This window comes from Anastrepha ludens, chromosome 2, assembly GCF_028408465.1.
Source record: "Anastrepha ludens isolate Willacy chromosome 2, idAnaLude1.1, whole genome shotgun sequence".
Lineage (NCBI taxonomy): Eukaryota > Metazoa > Arthropoda > Insecta > Diptera > Tephritidae > Anastrepha > Anastrepha ludens.
Genome location: NC_071498.1, coordinates 164,980,021 through 165,006,357, shown reverse-complemented (window position 1 = coordinate 165,006,357; position 26,337 = coordinate 164,980,021). Strand labels below are relative to the sequence as shown.

The 26,337-nt window shown below is 37.4% G+C and overlaps 1 protein-coding gene across 1 annotated transcript in view; it reads left to right on the top strand.

Moving 5' to 3' along the window:
* Window positions 1-16,654, top strand: part of LOC128855591 (dopamine receptor 1) — a 188,498-nt gene extending 171,844 nt beyond the window's left edge. The window contains exon 8 of the mRNA XM_054090622.1: window positions 15,233-16,654. Coding sequence (XP_053946597.1) covers window positions 15,233-15,770 — 538 coding nt within the window. The 3' untranslated portion in view covers window positions 15,771-16,654. The remainder of the gene's footprint in view (window positions 1-15,232) is intronic.
* Window positions 16,655-26,337: the final 9,683 nt, after the last annotated feature.

Here is a 26,337-nt window from a genome sequence, read left to right as displayed (position 1 = left end):
CGGGACATCCTTGCTTAGCCCAGACGCTGATTATTTCGTCACTGTTCTCACCAGTGGTTAACAGCCTCTCAGAGAGCATGGAATAAATCCAATTTACAATGGGTGGATTAACTCCATGTCGTTCAGCAGAACAACATATTGAGCCGAAAGTCGCAATATCAAAAGCCCCCTCAATGCCCACGAACACGCCCATTGTGTATTCGTCAGCTTCCAACCCAGCTTCAATTTTACTAACAAGATCGTGCAGGGCTAATTCACATGATTTTCCACTCTGGTACGCGTGTGGGTTTCTACTCGGCAATATCTCCACTCGAATATGTTTCTCCACCACTCGTTCTAGACTTTTCAACACGAACGATGTCTAACTTTTTGCTAGGTAATAGTCATTTTTTTCTAGTTTCGGACTAAATACTACTCTTACGCGTCGTCATTGGAATGGTATATAACTAAATGGAAGACAGGCTATGAAGATCCTTTTCAGGGCCTCAATCAGCCTGTCTCCTCCTTTTTTAAGCATTGCTGGATGTATTCCGTCAGGTCCAGTGGACTTAAAGTTCTCAAAGGAAGACAAGGAAAACCGTATCGATTCTTTTGTCACTATCCGACTAGCAATATACCAGCTGTACCTAGAGGTTCCACCGTTGCTACCGTTATTGTTAATGCCACTGTATATTCTACTACCCGGAAAACGGGTTTCAAGTAGAGCATTAAACGCTTCCGGTTTTGTAATGGTGTATGAACCATCAGGTTTTCGAAGGAAATCCAGCCTTACTGAGCAGTCTAGACGAAGGACTGCAGACATTTCAATTGGATTCAAGTTTGGCTTTCCGTATTTTTTCTTATATTCTCTCTATATATGTAAGTCGATGATTAGAACTCTAAGAGCTTCACTAGCTTCTTCATACTATATCGAACGCCGCTTTAAAGTCGACAACCTACGCGTAAACTTCCTTCTGCTCTTCGAGTTTAAAATTAATGAACAATAGCGGTCAAATCGAATATATTGTCGCCTGTGAAGTAAATCTTTCTGAAGCCGACTTGATACTCGTTTTAATTCGGAGAAGTTGAAAAAAAGTTATAGCTGTTCAAAAATGAGTGAAAATAATGAAGAAATTCGCTATATTTTGAAATTTTTGTATGAAAAAGGGAAGAATGCCACGCAAGCCACCAATGAAATTTGTGAAGTTTACGGAGACGATGCTGTATCAGTTCGTGTAGCACAACAATGGTTCGCTCGCTTCCGTTCTGGAAATTTCGATGTGAAAGATGCACCTCGCTCCGGTCAACCTATCGTTGAAAAAGTAGTTGAAATTATGGAAAATATTGACCAGGACCGTCACATAAGCTGCCATGACATCGCCAAGGCACTAAACATTCATCATCAAACGATTTTGAACCATTTAAAAAAGGCTGGTTACAAAAAGAAGCTCAAATATTAATGGACCGAATTAACATCTGCGATTCTTTGCTGAAACGAAATGAAATCGGACCATTTCAGAAGCGAATGGTAACAGGAGACGAAAAGTGGATCAAATACGTCAATAATGTGCGAAAAAGATCATGGTGCAAGGGTGGTTAAGCTCAACAAATGGTCGCAAAGCCAGGATTGACGCCTCGAAAGGTTATGCTGTGTATTTGGTGGGATTGGAAAGGAATCACCCACTATGAGTTGCTCCAGCCTGCTCGAACGATTGATTCTACACTTTACTGTCAACAACTGATGATATTGAAGCAAGCAATCAAAAAAAAATGGCAAGAACTGATCAGCAGAAAGGGTGTCGTCTACCATCAGGATAACGCTAGGCCACACACATCTTTGATAACTCGGCAAAAACTGGGAGAGCTTGGCTGGGAAGTTTTGATGCATCCACCATATAGCCCTGATCTTGCACCATCGGACTACCATTTGTTTCGGTCAATGCAGAACTCCCTTAATGGAGTAAAATTGGCTTCAAGAGAAACCTGTGAAAATTAGTTTTTCGCCGAGAAACCACAAAAGTTTTACACCTATGGAATAATGTCTCTAGAAGAAAAATGGCAAAAGGTGGTCGACCATAATGGTACATATTTGGTTTAATAAAGTTCATTATGAATATAAAAAAAAATTAGTTGAAGTTTGATTAGAAATACGAAAAGACTTTTTCGACTACCCAATATTAAACACCATTTGGCTTCCATTGTACAGTTTTAGTGTATTCACACCACTCATATCTGAGACTTTCTTGTTTAACAAAAGTAAAAGATTTATTAAGTCTCAATGACTTAGATGGCTGGAACATGTGGCTAGAATGCCAAGGGAGCGATTAACGAGAATGGCGCAAGATATTCACCCAATTGGAGAAAGGGAAAGGGGATGCCCGAGGAAAAGGTGGCTAGAAGATATGGAAGCTGATCATAGGAAAATGTGCGTGCAATGTTGGAGGGAAGTGGCTCTAAATCGAGATCGATGGCAAGAAGCTGTGAAGGAAGCAATGGTTCACCGAGGACTGTGACGTTAAGAAGAAGAAGAAAAGTTGTGGAACAAACATTGCTAGTGAAAATATATTCCACCAAAAGCCGCAAAAAAGTATACAGTAGTCCTAAATTTGTCACGCGTGTTTCTAGGAGATCCTGCGATTGAAAAAAAAAATTGGAATCAGCAATAAAATCTTAATTTTGTAAACCATTTCTATGGGCGTTTATCGCCTTAGTCAAGAATCTTGCCGAGTAAAGTAGGACGAGTATTCTCTGAATCCGGAATAAATTTTATTTTTTTTCAAAAAGACGTTTTTTCATCTTGTTTTGTATACCAAAGCAAAGGAATGCAAAAGAATATTTTTGTTCGCTGTGAATTTAGAAAGAATTAGCCGATCCTCTATGTTAATATCCAAGACCAGGCGAGTGTACTCAGTTTGCACATTTGAATGACTCATTAAAAATAATTTTTAAAGCAGCTCTACGCATTTTCCACGAATAATCTAAATTAGCACACATATTTTTATATTCATATTCGTTCTTAAATTATTTATTTAGTATCTCATAAAATCTTATTCAATTTTTTTTTCTTTGGTTACCTTTAACTGGCTAAAAATTCGCACCGCATGAATTTAAATTCAAGTAGAAAACCATTAAGGTTGCTTAGGTTATGCATTTATCCTTCAAAATGTGCACACAGCCATTTATTTCTTTGTGAAATTTCATTTTCTCCTAATCACCGCCAGTATATTTCAATTTCCACTTGAGACTACTTCAACTATATTACATTTTTCCATAAAAGTTACTAAGTCACAAAGATGCAGCGCAAAAAGGCATTATTTATTTAATTTTTAATTCGCACACCAATGAGCATAAAGTTATTCCACGTTAGAACTATGCAACTATTCTGGTCATTACCACTGCTCTTGCTGCTGCTGCCTATTATTTTGAAAATAGTGCGCCATCGTTTGCTCGGGCACGTATTTTATGAGGAAATATAGCAAACGGATCCGCGTGCGTTGGTGTGCGGGTGCCGGTATAGCAATCACTGCGTGGGTGTGTGCACCTAGAGACAGTAATATGTATGTGACGATGAGTTTTCGGGATTTCCCCTATTTTGGGATTTTCGAGATTTTGTTTATTTAATACATATTGCCCTATTTCGGGGCTGCAGAACTTTCGGGATTTTAATTTGTAATCCCGAAATACCGTGCTGAAATGAAGAGGTTTTTAATTTTGTTAAAAAAAATTTTCCAGAAAATATTTCATGCATATGGAGCATTTTTAATTAGAAAAAAAATTGTATCATATATACGGTGCGTTTCATAATCATAAGGCACACCTCATTTTTCCAAGTAATAAATTAAAGATTTCAGAGGAAAATAGAAATTTTACACATCAATTAAAGTAACAAAAATTATCTGTTTCATTACAGAATTTAGAATTTTTTTAGTATATAAATAAAATGTTTAGCAAAATCGTATCTCCAAGTGTTTCAAAATGATAAGACACTGTTTAATTAAAATGATCGTTTAACAAAAGTGTACTTTTTTCGAATTTTTTTGAAGTGAAACTTCTTAGGCGTCGATGGACGAGCGAGAATGGAGACTACAATTTCAAGGCCATGCAACGTTTTGGGCATTTTTGTTCCGCGAGAGAGCAAAAATAGATATAACTTAGAGGAAAAGAAGAGAGAGGGCTATAACTTATATATATCTTAGATACATTATTAGGCTATTTTTCCTGAGTTTTTCCTTGTGGTTGCTAATTTCTAGAAATAACACTGCCTACTTTTTGGCGCAGGTTTGTTGGTGCAAATTTGTAGGAAATATATTTTCGGTGCCTACTTTTTGACGTTATATTTTCTTGGTGCCTACTGTTTGGGGCGTTTTTTGGTCCCAATTTTTTTGGCGTTTTTTGGTGCCTACTTTTTGGCACTCATTTTCGTTACCAGGTTAGTGCTTGTGCGTACTATAAAGTACTATCGATTCCGGCGTCGGATTTTTTGGTATTGCCTTGCGATAATTTGTGCCGTAGCTGCGGTTCTGGAATCACTACGTTTGCGCGTGTGATAAACGCTCGGGGTAGTGCACGTTGTGGCCACGGTTTGTGCCCGACATTTACCTACACCGGTCAACCCTTCTCCGTTTTTTGTAAATTCTAAAATATTTTAGTATTATATGGAAGCACCATTTGCTTTAGCCACACAAAATCATTTTTTTTTCAACGATTCTGCTAACTTTTTAAGCAAATTTACATCTAGAGAAGCTCATTCTGCCTTAATTGCCATTTTAAGCTCGTTGGCGTTGACAAATTTGCGATTGTTGGCGTAAACTCTTCTGACTAATACACCCCAAATGTTTTCTATTGGGTTTAGATCCGGAGAACACGCCGGCCAGTCCAGAGTTTCTATGGAACAATCGGTCAAATACTGCCTTGTTTCCATGCTTACGTGGATTCGGGCGTTGTCTTGCTGAAAAACGAAGGGCACTCCCCGATTATTCTGAATAAAAGGAAGGAGACTATTTTCCAAAACGTTTTAGTAGTCCCCATTATTCATTCGCGATGATGCAAACTGTTTATCAAGAGTTGCCTTTGATGTAAATGCACCCCAAGCCATAACAGAACCTCCACCTCTTGCGCAAATCTCTCCAATAATTTAAAAAACCATCGGGTCCATCAAGGTTCCATTTGTTTCATCCGAAAATATAACCTTTTTAAAAAATAAGAAACAATTGATGGAAGTCTTGATGATGCCAAATAAAAGCTACGCCGAAAAGTAAAAGCAAGCTTATGGTAGTTCAAAAATTGTATCCCAAAGGGGTCCTATGATTATGAAACGCACCTTAGTTTTTTATAATTTCTATATTTATTAATATTATTTATAAAGAAGAAAAGCAAACATGCACCTAAGAAGCATTTGTAGGACATGATAATTTCACTAGTTTCCACTAATGAAAAAAATTGTTCTCAACAATCCCGAGCTTTGAGTCAACTAGTCCCGGGAATTTCGGTATTCAAAAAGCACATCACATCCCTAATATGTACGTATAGTTGTATAGGGTTTTTCAGTAAGAGCGCTTCAACTTTTGAACTTTTTTGAATAAAACACAAACGGTTTGACTTTTTTAACTAATTTTTTTTTTATTATCGAGTTTGAACATATACTTTTAGGTATGAAATTCGATTTCTTTTGCACGACCACCGCTTGCACGTTTTACGAAGTCCAATCGTTGAACCCAATTTTCGACCACTCTTTTGCATAAATCGGCCGAAATTCCAGCAATTACGCGTTCAATATTAGCTCTCAGCTCACAAATCGTCGCCGGCATGTTACTGTAGACCAATGACTTCACATAACCCCAAAACGGGACGGCTTGTTAAATGGACCGTAAAATGGCCGTAATGCTCTTAAAGTAGCAGCAACAGAACGATTATTTTCATAAAAAATTTGCACGATTTGCAATCGTTGCTCAAGTGTGTAGCCTTCCATGATGAAATGTATACTAATGAAGTTTACAAATGACAAGCGAAAAATAAAAAATATTGCATCGTTCGCCCTCCCTATCGAAAAAAAGTTGAAGCGCACCTATTGAACAACCCTTTACATAAATTCCTCCTACACTGATCTTTGTTGACTGCTATGGTTCGCTACAAATTGGCTAAGGCCATAACTATACCAACCACGCAAAGTGGATTGTTGCCACACCTTACGTATGCCACACGTTGCAGCAACATAATGCAACATGGCTTGATTGTAAATTTGGTTGTTGCTGCACTACCTATACACATACACACACACATGTACACGTTTTCAATGAAAGCTTTTCGGCTTTCTTCTATGCTTGTGCTATTTTTTTTCGCGAATCGAATGAACAACTATTCTTTGCCCTACGGACAAAAATCGGAAAAATGGGCAGAAGTGGGCTGAAGTGAGCAAAAGAGGCAACTTGCAAATTCTGCTTCGAAGCATGCCCAATTTGACCAACGAAAGGTTGTATAGAACGTGAATTTGGCAGGTAAGAGGTGTGGCTGTTACACGAATGAACGCGCCCGTCCGACCTCTTTCCGCCTGCAGCAATTTGTAATTTCCTAGCCACGCGGGCAGAGTATTTACGAACATGCACCGGCGCTTACCTGTGTGTGCGAGCTTTGGCTGCTCAATGGCTTGCTGGAGTACAAATGCATGTACGTCATAATGAAATCCATTTTGTAGTTGCCAGACGTTCGCTTTTTCTTTTCGGAGAAGAGCAATATCATATCATATCTTTATTATTTAATCATAAGAAAAATTTATGTCAGAATTATGAAAATTGGGGAAAAGAAAAGTGCTAAAAGCTTAGTATGCCATATCTCTAATTGCACTTACATATTTACTGTTACCTGCATAGGACCATACTAATAGCGCACAGTGGCTCAGAACTCAATTTTAAATCAAAAAACAAAAAAGAATAATAATAATTAGATTAATATCTATGCCATAATAAAATAATTAAATTAATAGAAATAAGTAAATTAGAAATAAATATATTCGAAAGGTAATTTATAATTAGAGATTAATTATTTATAGTTATTACTCCTTTAGTAAATAATTAAGAAAAATTGAGTTCAGATAGTGGGCAAGTAGAACTGTACCAGTGCGTCTTATAAATTAATTGAACAAAAAAAAAGAGGGCGTAAGACGAAATGAGCTTAAGAGACTTGACGGAGATGATAAATTAAAAAGATGAAATTTGCAAAAGCAAACTTCAAGGAAGTTAATAGTTAAAACATTAAAATGGTACAAGTGAAAATAAGAAAATTTCTCAAAGCAATTAATGTAATATAGAACACACAGAAGAATATCTTACTGCCAACAAAAAATATAAATAAAAATATAAAAAAGAGGTTGTCTGTAAAGTCGGTTTACTGACGATAGTTTAACGTGATAACGTCATAAGAAAATACTGATTGAATGGTTGCATTTTTCAAAAGAAAATTTTAATTTTATTTGTTTGATAGATATTTTGTATGGATATAGAGAATGAGTTAACATTAACATAACATAATATAACATAACATAACACAACACAACACAACACAACACAACACAACACAACATAACATAACATAACATAACATAACATAACATAACATAACATAACATAACATAACATAACATAACATAACATAACATAACATAACATAACATAACATAACATAACATATCATAAAGCATTCACCAACAGCTTTCATTTGATACCCATATTGTACATACACGTCCGAAGGTTACCCGGGTCCACGTTTTGACCTATATCTCGAGACCCTATCTACCAATAGCAAGGTAACACTAAAGAGCAAGGTAACACTAATGAGCAAGGTAACACTAAAGAGCAAGGTAACACTAATGAGCAAGGTAACGACACATTTTTTCGTGCGTGCAGCCTGTTAAATCGAATTATAAGACGTTATCACGTCAATAAGCAAGAGGATATACATATTATGAAGATCGGGAGCGAAGAATAAATGAGATTAATAGTAGCGCAGAGTGATGGCGCAGACACAAGGTCTGGCATATCAGCAGAAGCATTTAGTCCGTATTTAAGAAGCTTCTTAATTCAAATATCTCACCGCATAAAATATATTATGTATCGTTACCAATGTCGGCTGATAGTTTAGATAAGCTTCATAAAGCAAAATCTGGAAAGGTTGAGACTTAGCTAAAATCATATACAAATTCTTTACTAATGCAGGTAAAAAATTATGACGGGTGTAAGTTAGGTCAGGTTAAATGGCTGCCCATGCTTGGGGAACACTTGAACAAATATTTAAAACTCGTTCGTCGCGATACCATACAGTGGAAAGGAGAAAGGAGAAGAGAGGGAAGAAGGAGCTTTGGCATTAGGGGATGGTGACCATGCACTTACGACGGCGCCGACGGTGGCCAATTTACGTTCGTAATTAGCCGCATCAAGCTACTGATGAACTTCACCAGATAACGGACAATGCCCAGTAAGGATACCCACCAAACTCGAAAGATGCGACTTTCTTAGCCCTTGGAGTTTCCTCGATCGGCTCGATCGGCCCGATCTACCCGTGGCCAGAAGGATCTCGCGACCTTGCACGTTTGCGTACTAGTCAGCGCTCGCTGAGTTAACTCCAGGCAAATCTTACCAGGTGCATACTACTGGTTCTTAAGAGAACCCCAATCCCCTCATTTCGCAACGAAACCATCCCCAAAGTTACCTATCCAGCCAGCTCATCAGCCCAGCAGTTTCCCTCTATGCCACTGTGACCAGGAACCCAAATCAGCTTGATATCGAAGTATTCGGGTGCAATCGAGAGAGAGGCCAAACATTCCCCGACTAGTTTCGAACGCACAAATAACGAGTCTAAGGCTCCAACTGCCGGTTGGCTGTCAAAACAGATATTTGCATCCTTTACAGTAATTACAGAAGCGAGCAAAACCATCCACTGCTTCTTTAATTGCGACTACTTTCTCTTGAAAAACACTACAGTGGTCCAGAAGCATAAATTTGATTTTGATTGGGAGCTCCTCGCAGAACACTTCCCCACCAACCCTTCCGTCCAACTTCAAGCCAACCGTGAACATGTTTGACATGCCTTGCCACCAAATGTTACACGCCGCCCACTCATCACTTTTCTGGCCAAAGATAAAATAAAATTATCAACAAAATGGAGCAATACAAAGTTACGCCACTCAAATTTGGGGTTTTGAACTGTTTCATGTAGGTGATAAAACTAGAAAAAAGAATATTGAATTTGTCTGCCGTCTTATTGTGATATCCTTTTAGAAACTGGTTTTCCAAATTGTCATTTGTATGCATTACAACTTCACCTAAGATATATTCCTAAGACCTTATTCGACTTATTTGAGATTCTAGATTCTCAAAAATTAAATATTTACAAAGGCAAATCTTTTAGCCAAAGCAGTTCAGGACAAGGAAAGGAAATTAAATCTAAATCTGGCTGATGATGCATCAGATAGCAGGCTGTGGAATAATAACATACTTCACACTGCTTGCATCTGTAAAACAGCTCATGACATCAACGTCAAAATTGTTCTAGTGACAGTTGAATATATTGTTTATAAGCCATCGAAAGCATTTGCGTCTCAGTTTTGTTGAATTTTTTTTCTGTGATGGAATTCAAACGTAATAGTGTGATTGCGTTATATTTGCCAGGAAAATCACAACCAGCCATTGTTCGTGAGCGCAGCCACCTCAAAGTGAATAAAATGTTTGGGTATCGCAAAGGAGTTGTTGCGCTTGCACGAACGTGGCGAATTTCCTGACATTGTGTTTTCTTATGAAAAAAATTTCCCAATTGAGTTGTTCATAAACACTCAAAACGATCCTGTTTACTTTACCGAACGCTCATACGAGAATTTGAGCCTACGTATGGCCACTCAAAGCAATTTCCCATCGCAAGTAATGGTTTGGGCCGCAGTGACCGCTGATAGACGCTCTCCAATCGTTTTTATGGAGCCTGGTCTCAAAGTGAATGCGACTTATTATCGGGAAAATGTTTTAGAAGCTGCTTTAGAGCAGTGGACACGCAAACATTTCGATCGTAGACCATGGACGTTCCAACAGGACTCGGCACCATATCATAAAGCTCGTGTGAACCAAGAATGCTTAAAAACTCATGTTCCACACTTCATTTTGTCCACACAATGGCTTTCGAATTCGCCAGACGCAAATCCGATGGACTATTCCATCTAGTCCATTTTGGAGAGCAAGCTGAGGACTAAAAAATATGCTGAAAAAAGGGATTATACGAGAGTGGACCCAAATACCTGAAGATCACATTCGTGCAGCTTCCAACTAATTTTTTGACCGCTTGAAGGCTATAGTCAAGGCAGAAGGTGGTCTTATTGAGCTAAAGTGAATATATCGCACCGTAAATACAAAAGGGTCACAACTCAAAATGAGCAGAAGCTCAAATATGAACGAGACGTTATCAATAAAACGGTCCGCGGATGACATATGGCAAAAATAAATTTTTTGTTTTTTGGTAGGACTGTTATAAGCTTACATGGCAAATTTCAGCGTGATATGTCACATAGTTTGTTTTCTGTGCCACTGTAAACAAGTCAAGCTCGAGTGAGGAAAATTTTGAGTTGTGCCCCTTTTGTATTTTGGGTGCGATATGTTACAATTGATATCATTTTTGAACAATTTTGTCTTTGAAATCAATAAAAACTAATTTCACACAGAAAAGTTATGGTGTTTTGAATATTTTTCGAAATTGAAGGCCCACATTTATAATTCTGAGCTCTGTTAAAAATATGCAATTCATAATATTACATACGGCAATTTTCAAAAAATACAAAAAAATAAAGCTCTTTTGTGAACGAAGAAAGAAAATAATTGGAATTTGGTACAAACTTTCAGTTCGATGATTTTATTTGTCGAAAATCGCTTTGCCAGCCTCGATGTATAAGAGCTCCGCATTGTGTTGGTGAAAAATGATTCGACTCTTTCATCAAGCACTTAACATCAACACGTGACAAGTAATGATTGTATACTATTCAGAACTGCCCATTTTACGTTGCCCTAATGCCATTGGAGCCACATGATGATTAATATCAAAAAACAGGCGACCATTTACTTCGACGGGCTTCACGAGCAAACAACTTTTGTTAGATTTCTTATTCCTAATTGGCGCGATAATCGCTTACGCGATTTTGGCCGAGTTTAACAAAGCGCGCCAGTCGTTTCTTTCTCGTGCTAACCGGCGCCAATTGGACACACCAAGTGAAGCCAAGTACTTCTCCACCTGATCTTTCCAACGCAGAAGAGGCCTTCCTCTTACTCTGCTACCACCAGGTGGTACCGCATCAAATACTTTCAGAGCCGGAGCGTTTGTATCCATTCGGACGACATGACCCAGCCAACGAAGCCGCTGGATCTTTATTCGCTGCACTATGTCTATGTCGTCGTAAAGCTCATACAGCTCATCGTGTTCCATTCGCCGTTACCAAAGTGCAGGGGTTCAAAAATCTTACGCAGAATCTTTCTTTCAAACACTCCAAGCGTCGCTTCATCGGATGTTGTCATCGTCCACGCTTCTGCACCATACGCTAGGAGATGGTATGGAGATGGTATGATAAAAGTCTTATAGAGTGTTTGATTTGTTCGTCGAGAGAGGACTTTACTACTCAGTTGCCTACTTAGTCCAAAGTAGCACTTGTTGGCAAGAGAGATTCTACGTTGGAGTTCAAGGCTGACACTGTTATCGGTCTTAATGCCGAATACGCGAGTGCACCGACTGTTTGCTTGAAGACAGGAGGTTCTTCATTTTGTCCTCGTTGACCACCAGACCCACTCGCTTTGCCTCTTTAACCAGTTTGGACAAGACAGAACTAACAGCGCGGTTGTTAAGGCCGATAATGTCAATATCATCGGCATACGCCAACAATTACGCTCTTATAAAATATTGTGCCTGAGCGATTAAGTTCTGCGGCTCGTACGATGCTCTCCAACATCAGGTGGAAGAAATCACACGACAGCGAGTCACCCTGTCTGAAACCTCGTTTGGTATCAAACGGCTCGGGGAGGTCCTTCCCAATTCTAATGGCGCTGCTGGTGTTGAGCAACGTCATCTTGCATTGCCGTATTAGTTTTGCGGGGATACCAAATTCAGATATCGCGGCATACAGGAAACTCCTTTTCGTACTATCGATTGAAGCTTTGAAGTCGATGAATAGATGGTGTGTGTCGATTCTCCTTTAATCGGTCTTTTCCAAGATTTGGTGTATTGTGAATATTTGGTCGATGGTAGACTTTTGTTAGATTTGCCTCATCTTAGAACACCCAAACAGTGTACTGTTTTTTAGTGTCGGGCACGTGTAGAATTTGTACACAACTCTTGATATACCACGATCGTATTTTTTAAGTATTTTATTATATCAAATGGCGAGAATCTCTTTTCGTGCGTTTTTTTTTTTTCATTTCTGTATAGTCCAACGTGAACAAACACGTTGTTTACCACAAGTGATCGTACAAAATCCCATTGATGTTTGCCATACTAATATCTAAGCTGATTGAGAACCTCACGATATATGACATAACGATCTTGCTCAATAACTTCGCGCAGAGCATCGATATTTTCTGGTACACCAACTGGTTTTGGACAACATACATGGAATTTGGCAGTGAGCACCAAGCGACCACGGGAAAGTTCATTGCAGACTTTTTTTCCGCTGCTAAGGGTGATGTTTGCTCGCCTTAGTTCATCGATGCATTCTGATCTTGTTAATTCACATCGAAAATTGTGAATAACAATTACATCAATGTGTTCATGGTTTAGTTCGATGTTTTTGCCGAAATGAATTTTTAAAGTCACTGTAAACAACACTAATATAACTCGCACATCAAAATTTATGATAAAATATGTCAAACTTTTCAATGGAAATGCCAGTTGGCATCTGGTAGCACTAAAAGCGCCCAAGGTCAAAGTATAAAAAGCAACATTCGTACAATATTTTTTCGACGTTTTACAGAGTTCAAAGACAATTTATTATCGTATTTAATTCTTCCCACTAGTTTAACTGCTACGCTTACGTGTGTGGCTCAAAAACGCGTACTAAAAAACGCGTGAACATTTTTTATGTTATTGTTACAATGCTTACATTCGGCGTCAAAGTTTTAAGCGAAGTTGATAAATCAATTGGTATGGGATGAGTTTTGCCACTGGTGTGGGATAGGGCGGCTATTTTGTACAATTTCTTGACTAATGACTTGGCGTTTTTAAAGTAGGCGGGTTCTTTAGGGGTGTTTATAAGTTGTGCCATTAAATATGTCCCAAAAACTAGATTTTAAGCGCTCTATTGATGCCGACTGTAAATAGTCATATGTATCAATTTCGTCAAATTAAATGCTGCTCATTTTTTTTTTGTAAATTGGTGAAGTAAATAGCTAAATGATTCGACCCTTTAAAAGTTGTTTTACATTTTTAAAATTCTTTGCTGAATATTCTTTTTTTCGTTCGTGGTGCACTGCTTAGCTAACTTATTAAGTATTCAATTGTTACTTTATATTTACAATATTATTGCACTGTAAAGATTTTATGGCAGCTTGATTATCAGAGTAGATAGTCACCGGTGGTGCTGTAATAGACGAGTTTGTGACCCACAACGCAGTTTGTTTTCTAGTTGTTGTCTCAGGTTCAAAGGCGCTGCAGTAGTGAGGTAGCCGTAGACTTAAGTTCTAGACTTAAGTTAAGTATTGTACGATTTTTTTGTTTTTGTAAATCGTTAGTGTAAATTTGTTGTTAGTTTTCAAGGCAAATAAACTAAAAGAAAATATGGCATCCATAACAAATCTGATTGTATAAAGGCGTTACTTGAAGAGTGGAACCCAATTAGTCCAGAATACTCAAAACAAAGTGGTTGGCTCCATGTCACATAGACTTCAAGCTGTAATTGGTAATAAAGGATATCCAGAAAAGGATATCCTCAAAATTTCAAAAATTAAAGATACATAGTGACTCTGTTTTAACTGTATCATTTAAGCTGTGGTGAGAATTCTCTGTATGCTTTTTTTTGCTCTGTTTTGCCACCATGCAATTTTTATGAAATATAGAACACTTTCGTATCTGTATCGAAAAAAGTGTGAGTGACTGCATATGTAAGTATACTTATAGATCATGGGGAGAGCGAAGGATCCTTCGAAATTTTCCTTCTTTCGAAAAAACGCCTGATGTGTAGGTGAAATTCAGTATTTTCATTCAAGTCTTAGTTTATATGCATATACCTATGAGATGAGACTTTCAGCTATTAGTCCCTAGATGTCGCTAAGACTATTTTTAAACCTTCCCAAAGGTCTTGTTTTTTTCGTATGTCATCTGTCAACAATATTCAGTTCATTGTTTGTTACGTTTCATACAACAATGCATTTTTGTCGCTCTTAAAAATGTCGAATTTCGAGCCTTCAAACTACGATTTGCGGACATCGTGAAACCACTTGTGAAATGGTGCTCTCCCGGTTCAAAAGGACGTCTTTTTTGCATCGAATCATTACGGGTGATGAAAAATGGGTGTATTTCTTCAATCCCAAGCGTAAACGATGGTATGGTCCGCCCGGCCACAAGCCAAAAACAACGGCCAAACCACATCGCTTCGGCCGCAAGGCAAATGCTTTCTGGGATCAGTGTGGTATGATTTAGTACGAGCTATTAAAACCAGGTGAAACAGTTGACGGTGCACGCTACCAACGTCAATTGGCCGATTTGAACAGCGCTATAAGCCAAAAACGGCCAAAATATGCCGATCAGCGTCACAAAGTAATTATTTTTGATGACAATGCACCGCCACATCGAACAAGAGCGACCCGGGAATTGGTGGAGACGTCGATTGGGAACCGCTCGTGCATGTGGCTTACTCACCAGACTTGACGCCTTCCGATTATCATTTGTTTGCATCGATGAGCCACGTACTTTCCGAGCAGCGACTCAATTCTCACGAAGAAGACAAAAAATGGCTCGATGATTAGTTTGCGGATAATTTTTTTGGCGCGGCATCCACAAATTGCCTGAGAGATGGGAAAAATGTGTCGCTAGCGATGGCTATTATTTTGAAGATTCTATATTCTAGATAGAAGAATGCTATTTTCATTGACAGCTGAAGATTAATTATAAAATACAAATTTTAATATTTGTTGTATTTCCGTGAAAAACTATTGTAATAATTTGAAATTTTTTTGTAAAACTCTGCACACGTTGTAACCACCATTTTTTAACCATTGCATTTTCTCTCATTTCCATCTCATTCCAGACTCTACTGTTACGCTCAGAAGCACGTAAAGTCCATTAAGGCGGTCACACGTCCTGGTGAGGTGGCCGAAAAGCAACGCTACAAGAGTATACGACGCAACAAAAATCAACCGAAAAAGTTCAAAGTGCGCAATCTGCACCACAGTTCGCCCTACCATGTGTCCGATCACAAGGCCGCCGTCACGGTTGGCGTCATCATGGGCGTCTTCCTAATCTGTTGGGTGCCGTTCTTTTGCGTCAACATAGTGGCCGCCTTCTGTAAAACTTGCATCGGCGGCCAAACATTCAAAATACTCTCATGGCTTGGGTACTCCAACTCAGCCTTCAATCCCATAATTTACTCCATCTTCAATAAGGAATTTCGTGATGCTTTCAAACGTATACTGACCACAAGAAATCCATGGTGTTGTCGGCAAGAAGTCGGCAACATACATCCACGCAATAGCGATCGTTTCGTAACCGATTATGCGGCGAAAAATGTGGTGATGATGAATTCAGGCCGCTCATCAGCCGAACTGGAGCAAGTGTCTGCGATTTGACCAAAACGCGCCGCTTCGGCATTGGTTTGCTGTGTATCGAGTGCGGATGCTGCATCGCTGACGACGACATATATTCCGTGAGATTCGGTAACGGTGGCAACCACGACCATCGTGGAGGCTATGCCGGTTGTGACGGAAATGGAAACGGAATTAGTTTAAAATTGCTGAATTTTTGGAAGCGCCGCGCGTTGTATGCTGAGCGGCGCAAAAGGCGGGATGGGTGTTGTATTTGCATAGGCAGAACGCAGTGTTTGCGCGGAGATTGTGAAGGTGTTGGTGTAAAAATAAAAAGTAGAACGTAAAAGGTAATCGTGCTGAAGGCGAATTTTACGCGCTGCTAATGGCGCAGCTAAAAGAGGAGGTGAGTGACCGACCGACTTACAGACCATTTAACAGTTAGTAACAGGGATAAAACAGGGTGAGCAATATAGAGCTAATGAGACTTTTGTAAACATAATGGACAGTATGTGTTTGTTTGTAGGTATGTGTGTTGTGAATATATTATTACTAGGTATAAATGTTTGTACTTTTAAGCTAATTCAGTAGGTGATATTCTGTTTACTGTTGATGAGTGAAAGCGTCTTTCTTGTAACTTTTCTGTGAAATGAGTGAGTTGAGTTTGAATATTTACATAATTAAAAACTTTAAATTTGTACGGACAACATAAGCTATCTGCCATAAAGTTTACTGTTTATATTAAATTTGCCAGACTTGTAAATAGTAAAGGTATTTCAAACAATGTAAACTTCAAGATTGCAATATTTAATTTTTAGTGCTTGAAAAATGTTAATGGACTTGAAAGAATTTCTAAAAATATAAAAATAAATTATTGAACACTGAAATAGAGTAAAATTAGCAAGTAATCAAATTAAGTGTAAAAAGTTAGTAAATAAATTCCTCATTAAACCAGTTTACTATCTTTTCCGTAAACTAAACTACTAATGTACCTAAGCCGTTACCTACAGACTCATTTTTCCAAAATCTATTATATGTGGTGTTTGAGACCCTTTCCCACGCCTAGTAGTCTATCAGCCAAACTCACTAAAATACAGTCAGATGCTTTAGTTCAAGGCGCATTCATTAAAGTGGTGGCACTAGACCAACAACAATGTTTTGCACGTTTGATTGTTAAAGCAAAGTACTGAGAAACTAGAGAACAATAATGAATTCGCCTTGTTTCATTCTGAGCTGACAGCCACGTGGTCGCGGCGAAAGAAAAAAAAAACGACTCAGCCGATTTACCAACGCCACCCTTAATAGATTCGCCTTGTTTTAGTTATAAAAGGTCAGTTCAGTAGAACATTTTTCAATTCATGGCTTTATTTATTATTTTGAATATAACAAAATCAATGAAATCGGCAAGTAAATCAAATCAATCATAAAAGAAACAACTTCAGTCAAATTAATTAACAAACTTGCAACCCAACCAACTCTTATTATGGTTTTTTTGAGCTAAATATACTTTTAACTGTACATATCAGTGATATTTCGAGGAAGACCGAAATACTTATCACTAAATAAATTAGCGAGAAGATTTATGCAATAGAACAGATTGAAATCGGATAGCATAGATAGTCTTATTTACCGATGCTTTATCTGTTATAAGTTCTCATACTATGCCTTTTGCGATGATTTGTCCTTCGGTTTTTGCATTATTTATCGATCAAATTTAAAAAAATACAATGCAAAAATTTCAATACTTCGCGTCAAGTAAAATGTAGAAAGGGGTCATCGATTCTAAATTTATTATTAATCAAATATCGATTTGAAATTTATTTCCGATTATCAATCGATTTTGAATTTATTATCAGTTATTTATTTATTTTTTATTTATGCATCGATTATTTATCGATTTTTAATTAATTATCGATTTAAAATGTATTAGCGATTACTTACCAATTTATAATTTAATATCGATTTTTCATTTGTTATCGATTATTTATCGATTTTTAATTAATTATCGATTTAAAATGTATTAGCGATTACTTACCAATTTATAATTTAATATCGATTTTTCATTTGTTATCGATTACTTACCAATTTTTAATTTAATATCGATTGTTCACCTATTTTTAATATAGATTTTAGATTATTTATATATTTTTAGTTCATGTATCGATTATTTGTCGACTTTTAATTTATTATCGATTACTTACCAATTTCTAATTTAATATTGATTATTTATCCATTTTTAATTTATGTCTCGATTATTTATATTTTTCGTTCGTTGTTTTTTTTGTTTATTTATCTATACGAACGTAAATTAGCCACCGTTGGTCGTTGCCTTAAGTACATGGACGTCATCCTCTAATCCCAAGGCCCCTTCTTTCCTTCCTCCTCCTTTCCCCTGTATGGTATCACAACGCACGGTTTTGAATATTTTTTCAAGCGAGGCCTTCACAAGGGCGTCCACTTGTCCTAACCTAACCTTTAACCTTACCAAGTTAACCGAGTTTGGCTTGAAATCCCCAATATAAAAATTTCTAAAACAAAATCCCCAGACTTGAAATTCTCGTGGTTTATGTGAAAGTTGTTTAGATTAGGTCTCAAACCGCGCCGATGTTTGGGTCATATTGGCCTAGAAATTTATTTTGGTGTTGAAAAATTGTTTTTTTTTTGTTTCTTGTTTTTTAAGAGTCTGATAAAGCCACATACATAAAACAAATTTTTCAATAAAAGATATTAGAATATACCTAATTTTACAAAGAATAAAAAAATTACAAATTTAATTAGCAAGTGAAATATGATGGTAAATGGATCGTAAATAATCAGGCTCATTTAGTTTACTACGATTTTTAACATTTTTTTTTTTATGTATATTTGCTCGACGCTCCAAATTTCCTTCCTTCGTGGGTACAGCTGGGGATTTGACGCCTCTCTTTAGGTAACCATTTAGCTAAAGTTACACCCCACCTTAATATCAGATTACCAGATAAGATTTTAGCAATTAAAAATCTCTTCCTTACCAGAGTCGGAAAATTATTGTACCATTTACAGTGAGTCACACTCAAAATTGGACACCTCACGTATAAAAACCAATTTATTTTCTACACTTTTACTGAGACATAAATTAAGTTTTCTATATTTATTTATAAACACTCTTCGATGAAGATAAATATGCAAAAACTAAAATCGTTTTATTCGTAACTAAAAAGTAAAAAATTCATTTCATAGATTAGGCTCCTTCTTAGAAGGTTCACACTCAAAATGGGACACTTACTTTCTAGTTCAAATAAATTATGAGCACATATGTATGAGCTAATATTTCGTGGATCTTCCTTTATACTTTACTAGCAACCCGCCCAGCTTCGCACGGGTATAAAATATATACCCTATGTCACTCACTGAAAAAATGATTAAAATCGATCCAGTAGTTTTGGCTTATTCATTACTGCCCGTGGCCCGCCCGCATTAAATTTGGAGTAAAACAATCCCCCTTTCTTTATAGCATGAAGATTTCCTGCTATCTTTGGGATATCTAAATTCATACCCTACATTTTTGCATATTACCTTTTTGCATTTTTACATATGTATTTATTTTATTTTTACAACAATTACTATATTACAGAATGCCTTTATATACAACGTTCATAGCCTTCTTGTCATTAGACAATACAAACATGTTTTCTCTAGAGGTTACTCTTGAAAGAGCGACATACAGTTGGCCATGTGAAAAACAGTCAACACTCAAATCTAAGCCTGCAACGTTGAAGGTTTGACCATGAGATTTATTAATGGTCATTGCAAAAGATGTCTTTACCGGAAATTGTAAGCGTTTAAATTGGAATGGTAGATCCGATGGTATCAGAGGGATTCGGGGAATCAATACATCTTCTCCGGTACCACATCCTGTGAGTATTGTGCACTCTATTATGAAAGTTTTCAGTGATTTTACCAGCAAACGCGTGCCATTGCAAAGTTTAGGTGGACTTAGGATTCTTAATAAAATAACAGGACAACCTATTTTCAGCTCCATTTTGTGAGGAGGGAGTCCAGACGGTTTCAAAGAATTAAGAAATTCTGTAGGAAATTGAACAGCTTCTTCCAAATCGAGAACAGTATCGACCGAGTAGTATATTTTCGTCGGCGCATCAATCTTTGAAATAATCAAGTTATTTACTTTATCTACTTGTTCGTTAGTTGGTGACAGAATAGCTCTTTCTTTAAACCAAGATATTGTCTTATAACTTATGTTATCAATGTCTGGATAGACATTGTTGACTAACTCTTGGATGTTGTCTATCAAAACACAAAGGTTTTCTAGGTTAATCCTTCCCTCACTTTGAGTTAATTCTCCATTGCCAACTTTTAGCAGCATCTCTGGAAATAGCCTGTTCTCACGTGAAGATGACGAAATCCTCATATTAGTTTTAAGCTCTAATTTATTGACATACGACTAAAGGTGGGATCTTTTTAGCGAAGCATTTATTTCGTCAGCACGTGTTCCTCGAATCACAACTGGTAGGATTTGACGGAAATCTCCTGAGAACAGAATTGTATATCCACCCATAGGTGCATTCTTGTTGCGCAAATCGCGCATTGTCCTATCCAGTGCTTCCAAAGACGTCTTGTTTGACATGGTAGCTTCGTCCCAGACTATTAATGAGCAGTCACGCATCAATTTTCCTGTATTGCTCTGTCTAGAAACACTACAGACGCTGTTATCATCATCGGTGGCGATTTTCAGCGGGTGCTTCATTGTAGAGTGTGTGGTTCGGCCTCTTTCCAAAAGAGTAGCGGCAATGCCGGATGACGCAACAGCTAACGCAATTTTTCCGGTAGATCTCAATTACTAATTACTGTTGTAATATCTTGAAAAATATTGTTTTTAATTATATGCTGTAAAGAGCCATATACATAGATCTATATGAAAACAACAATGTATTTAAGGTATTTAATTGGATAAGGATTAATGTTGTACCTATTTGTTGAAATCGCTTCGAAAATAAGCTATTAGTTGTCGTAAAAAGTAAATGACAAAAAATGTTATTGTATGGAATTGATAGCAAACTAAACGCGCTCCGAATCAATAAAAACTATTCAAAAACTGTATTTTAATTATGTGCGATTTACTAATATAGAACCTGAAAATAGCGTTTTATTTCGCTGTAAAATTGTATGTACATATAATTACATGGAATTCAGTACATACATAGATACATATGTACATATGTCCGAAATGAAATAATGCGAGCGATTCGTAAATACATACATACATACGTCACCATACGATGTAATTCAACATTAATGAGGTGTGGTGAGATTATCGCTTAACGCCTGTTGCTTCATTCGGTTGACAGCGAACACACACACAAACAGCTTTTTTTGGAAAAAGAGCTGCTTTTGTTTAAACAATTTTGGTTAAATAACAAATAAATCAATTTTTTTTTTTATGCAGAACGAAAGTAAATATTTCAAAGTTAAACTTCAAGAAAGTTTCATTTTAATTGGTTGATTCGTTTATGATTTATGGCCGTGAAAACAAAAAAATTATGTTTTTTTGCCACATTTTGACCGATTGCCTCGCCCCCTTTATATATTTCTTCACATTATATAGATGTAAACCTTCCTCTTCAATCAATCTATCTTTAAAAAAAAACCGCATCAAAATCCGTTGCGTAGTTTTAAAGATTTAAGCGTATACGGGGACATAGGGACAGAAAAAGCGACTTTGTTTTATAATATGTAGTGATTCTTCCTGTAAGCGACGTGGCATACTTTCAACTAGTTTTTTGCAGTATGTGGGCCCGATTTTTTTTCCATTCCTCCAATACTGCTTGCTTTAATTGCGACTTACTGCTCACGCACCGTAAGGCGAGCCTTTTTTTAAGTTTCCCCCACAAATGCTCAATAGGGTTCATGCCGGGAGACTGAGCAGGAGTAGCTTATACTTTTGGGCAGTTGTATACCAGTTTTTAGCATTCCAGGACGTGTGCTTCGGATCGTTGTCCTGGTAAAACATAAAGTTACTACGAATCCCAAGTTTTTCAGCACTGGTATGAACATTTTGTTTTAATAGGTTAACGTACCCTTTACTATCCAAGATTCCATCAATAATATGCACTTTTCCGACGCCAGCTCCCGACATGCAACCCCATATCATTATTGAGCCACCGCCGTACTTCACCGTCTTTTTAATATTCTTATCCTGCAATGCTTTTCCGTCCATTCTGCACTCAAAATGCCTCCCGTCTGAACCAAACATATTAATTTTTGTTTCATCTGTGAATAAAACCTACAATAAAAATAAATTATGTGGAGGCTTTGAAATAGCTAAGTTTTTTTTTCAATTACCTTAGACCAAAAGTCAAATTCCTTATATTCATACTTTTTAGCGAACTGTAACCTAGCCTTTTCGTTCTTTTGCGAAATAAGTGGCTTTCGCCGGGGAACTCTTGCATACAATTTGTTATTCTTAAGGGGGAAGTCTACTGTGACAAGGGAAAAAACAGGCTTATTTTCCGGATTTTATTTCTAACAAAATATTGCTCGTACATAAAATTTATTTAAACTCTTATCTTTATTATATATTTAAGTTTTTGAAAAAAAAATTTTAAGTCAAAATATTCAAAATGGCCGCTGTGGCACTTCTGCAAGCGCAGGTCCGCTTTTCTTAGGTGCCTAAACGGTGTACATGAAATCTTACGTTTCGGTGATCTAAAACAAAAATACTAAATATTGTTATCATATACATAGTATTGACTCTCGTCTGACGTAGGATTATGTCGATAAAAAATTTTGGCGTTGAAAAAAAAATTCTTGAAATTTTTTTCTTTTTTTTTGCCTAAAATTGATGTTACTATTGTTTATAACAATTTAACAAATAACGATATCAAAAAAATCCTATGTCAGACGAGAGACACTATTACAGAGAATATATAATTAAATTTTTAAGCTGATTCATTTATCAGAACTCGAGATATCGTGTACACCGTATACAAAAACTTAGTTTCGAGAAAAATGCGTTTAAAGTTTCAGTATAGCAGGTACGCGCTTTGGAGCGCTTCGGGAAAAGGTCGAAATTTCAACGAAGAAAAATTTAGCCAGCTGTAACACATATTGTACCTTATTTAAGAGGGCTCAACGTATTTTTTAAGCTAATAAAAAAAAATCGATTTTTTGAAAAATTCACAGTAGACTTCCCGCTTAAGAAGTCTGCGAATAGTTTCTGCAGAAACTTCAACGTTCTTTTCCTCCCGGAGTTGTTTTTTTAGGTCTACGGCAGATATCTTAGGGTTTTGCTTTACTAATCGTAATATAAATCTGGAGTTTCGATCATCAATTTTCCTTCTGTTTGTTAAGCTACGTTCTTTGTCACACACGTTACCTCTTTTACCTCAATTATATATTTCACTAATCTCCTGAATGGACTTTCTGTTTTTGTAATTTCTTATAATAATTTCCCGCTCAGCAATTGTTGTTTGACGTAAAACTATGCCACAACCAATAACCGTCCAAGAAAGGCAAAACGAATGCAATAATCATTCGAAACTTTCACTGCGCCTTAGCTCTACTAAAATGTATTACTTAGCAGCAACTAATTTTATTTTAGCAATCGCAATTAATTATACACACAAAAGGTCAATAAAATGGAAATAAACAATCCACGCAAACTACCATCATCACGCAGTTTTCCATTTCAAGCCAGAAAAGATATATACAATATAAAAAGTTTTTACTGCGTTGTTAAAATGCAATGTTAAATGCAATTAAAACTTCCACTCAGAGTCGCAAAATTTGAATTTAAAATGAGCGAAATGCAGCGAAGTAAAAACGCCAGAGTGACGTTTGGCAGTCGCGCCGCTAGAAGAAACTAGACGAGCTGTGGCACAACTCTGCTGCGCTGCTCAGGTATTTAGTTAGTTACTTCTTGTCTACGGCCAGTTCGCGCAATGCACGGCATTTCAAGAATTCACTATTTCCCTACTTTGAATGCGCATTTCGTAAAGTTTCGAAGTTTTTGTGCTGTTTTCGCAATTCACCTTCCCGTTTTTTTTTTAGATTTGCAAACAAGCACTTACTTTTAATTAATATATTCAAACTAACTGCAAAGGCACGCTGAAGGGAAGTGAATTTCAGGAAAAACAGAAAACAAATCAAAGGAAAAAATATGCAGGTGTAAATTGAATCGGAAAATTATATTTATTTAAAATTAACTAATTTGATTTATTTTTCAAACTCGATTTTATATCTTTGTATGTAGAGGAAAAACATCATTGAAGTAAAACGAGGTAGTGCTGAGTTTTTGCTTTGTTGCTGAAGTGCAACTTTTCTATGTTTTCAATGCTAAATAGCTAATTAAATAACTAAATAACTACCAACCTCTGTCTTAGCATTACAGTGAAGGCACTAATTCATTAGGTAGACATACCTGATACCTGACATAAAATAATAATAATTATATAGAGTCCAACACTCGAAGTGTAACCAAGTAGGCCATAAATTTAGTTTGCAAAATTACTTTTATTCAATTCAAATTAAAAAATTTGTGAAAATAATACAAAATTGAGAATCAATTTACTTTTGCTCAATATGGGCATCTTTTGCCTTGACTATGGCCGTGAGATGGTCCAGAAACGAATCGCAAGCTGCCCGAATGTGACTTGCAGGTATTTTGACGCACTCGCGGACAATGACTTTTCTCAGCGCCTCGACACTGATAAACTTTTCTAGCTCGGACCATGCTCTCCAAAATGGCACAAAGCGAATAATCCACCGAGTTCGCCTCTGGTGAATTGGAGAGCTTTTGTTTGGACGTTATGAAGTTCACAACGTTGTGTTTTAGCCATTCTTGATTCACTCGAGCTATGTGAGACGGTGCCGAAACGTCCTGCTGAGACGTCCATGGTCTGCCACCGAAATGTTTGTCTGCCCACGGATTCAAAGCAACCTCCAGAATAATTTCCGATAATATTTCGTATTTACCTTGACGCCAGGATCGATGAAAACATTCGGAGAGCGCCCATCTGCAGTTCCAGCGGACCAAACCATTAACTGTGGCCGGTGCTGTCTCCTAGCGGCTCATTGATTGCTCAAGTTCTCGTACGAACGGTCGGTCAAATAAACTCTATCGTTTTGGAAGTTTCCGAATTGCTCAATTTGAAAAATTTTCCCGTCAGAAAACACAATGTTCAGAAATTGAACGCTTTCGGCCAAGAGAAGCAACTCCTTCACTCTCTCAAGTCTGACTTCTTGCTGGTTTAGTGTGAGATCAATCACCTTTTTAATCTTGTAAAGATTGACTTTGAGATCATTTTTCATCAAGCGGTGGATGCTACCGTCAGTTTCATTATTATATTTTATTTTCAGTTCTTTTGTGATTTGATTAGCATTTCGTTGGGGATTTCGCTACAGTCGCTTCTTCACTTTTTGAACCCTTTCACGTGATGTTGCAGTCGGTGGTTGGGGTTTTCCAGAGACTACGTCAAGAAGCCGCCTACTTCTGCGCGATCCTTTTGGATCCCAATCGGGGGACATTCTAAAGATTTCGGAATCAAGTTTTCGCTCTCGGATTTCCAAATGTATAAGTTGTGGTTTACAGCGCCTGAGCAATTCCTGGTTTGACACCCAAGTGTCTCGCCACCATATACGAGGAATGACTCTGAGACATCGACTGATAAATGCTTAAAGTTTTCTGGTGCTTTCCGCTGACATGTGCCATGTTTTTGCTCCCTTAAAACAAACTCCGATTTCACATTTGAATAGAAAATATGAACTTCGAAATATAATTTTTTCAATTGTGCACGTCCCTTCCGCCGTCCCATGTGATGTCGGCATGTGCTAGCTTATGCAACATCACCTTTCTCCAAACATTTTTTGTCAACCAACTCCCTTACGCCAACTCTGCTCCCTTACGAGTTCCAGCCCAGAGCCATTCTCGTGATGCTATCTTATTGTTTTCTAAGCGTATGATCTATCCATCGCCCTTTTCTGCTTTTGATTTGATCTATGTAGGATGGGTTCCTCATTCGTTGATCTCCACAGCGTGTCGTTGCTAATGATGATAGGCTAGAATATTCTACAGATGATGCGGAGGCATTTGTTGTTGAAAGATTGTAGGCTCTGCCTGATGGTGCTGAAGAGAGCGAACATTATATGTACTGATTTGTTGTGGTTGACTCTCATGGCCTTCGTATTGGCGAAGTTCACCTCCAATCCGACAGTGCGTACCAGCGTTACTAGTTTGCCTACCTTCGCTTGCATGCCAGTTTGTGAGAGAGGGTGTCGATGCCATCGATGAAGTCCAGATTCTCGAGATGTCTGGTGAAACGCCCCTTTTGCGCAGGGCTCATGATGTTATCTAGGCGAAGAGAAAAGGCGACAGGGCACTTGGTTCGCTAATGTTGCTAGTGTAGCACTGTCAGTTTGGTGTTCTCGGAACGGACTCTGATGAGGCGGATTATCTTAACGAGTGCTCCCATTCTACTCAAGGCCAGCCATATTGGGTCTCATTTCATTGAAGAAGGCATTCGACTTCTTAAAGTCAAGGAAAAGCATGTAATGTGGAGAGAGCCACTCAGTTGATTGTTCTATGTACTATGATAAGAATAGTATTGGCTTCGGTGAG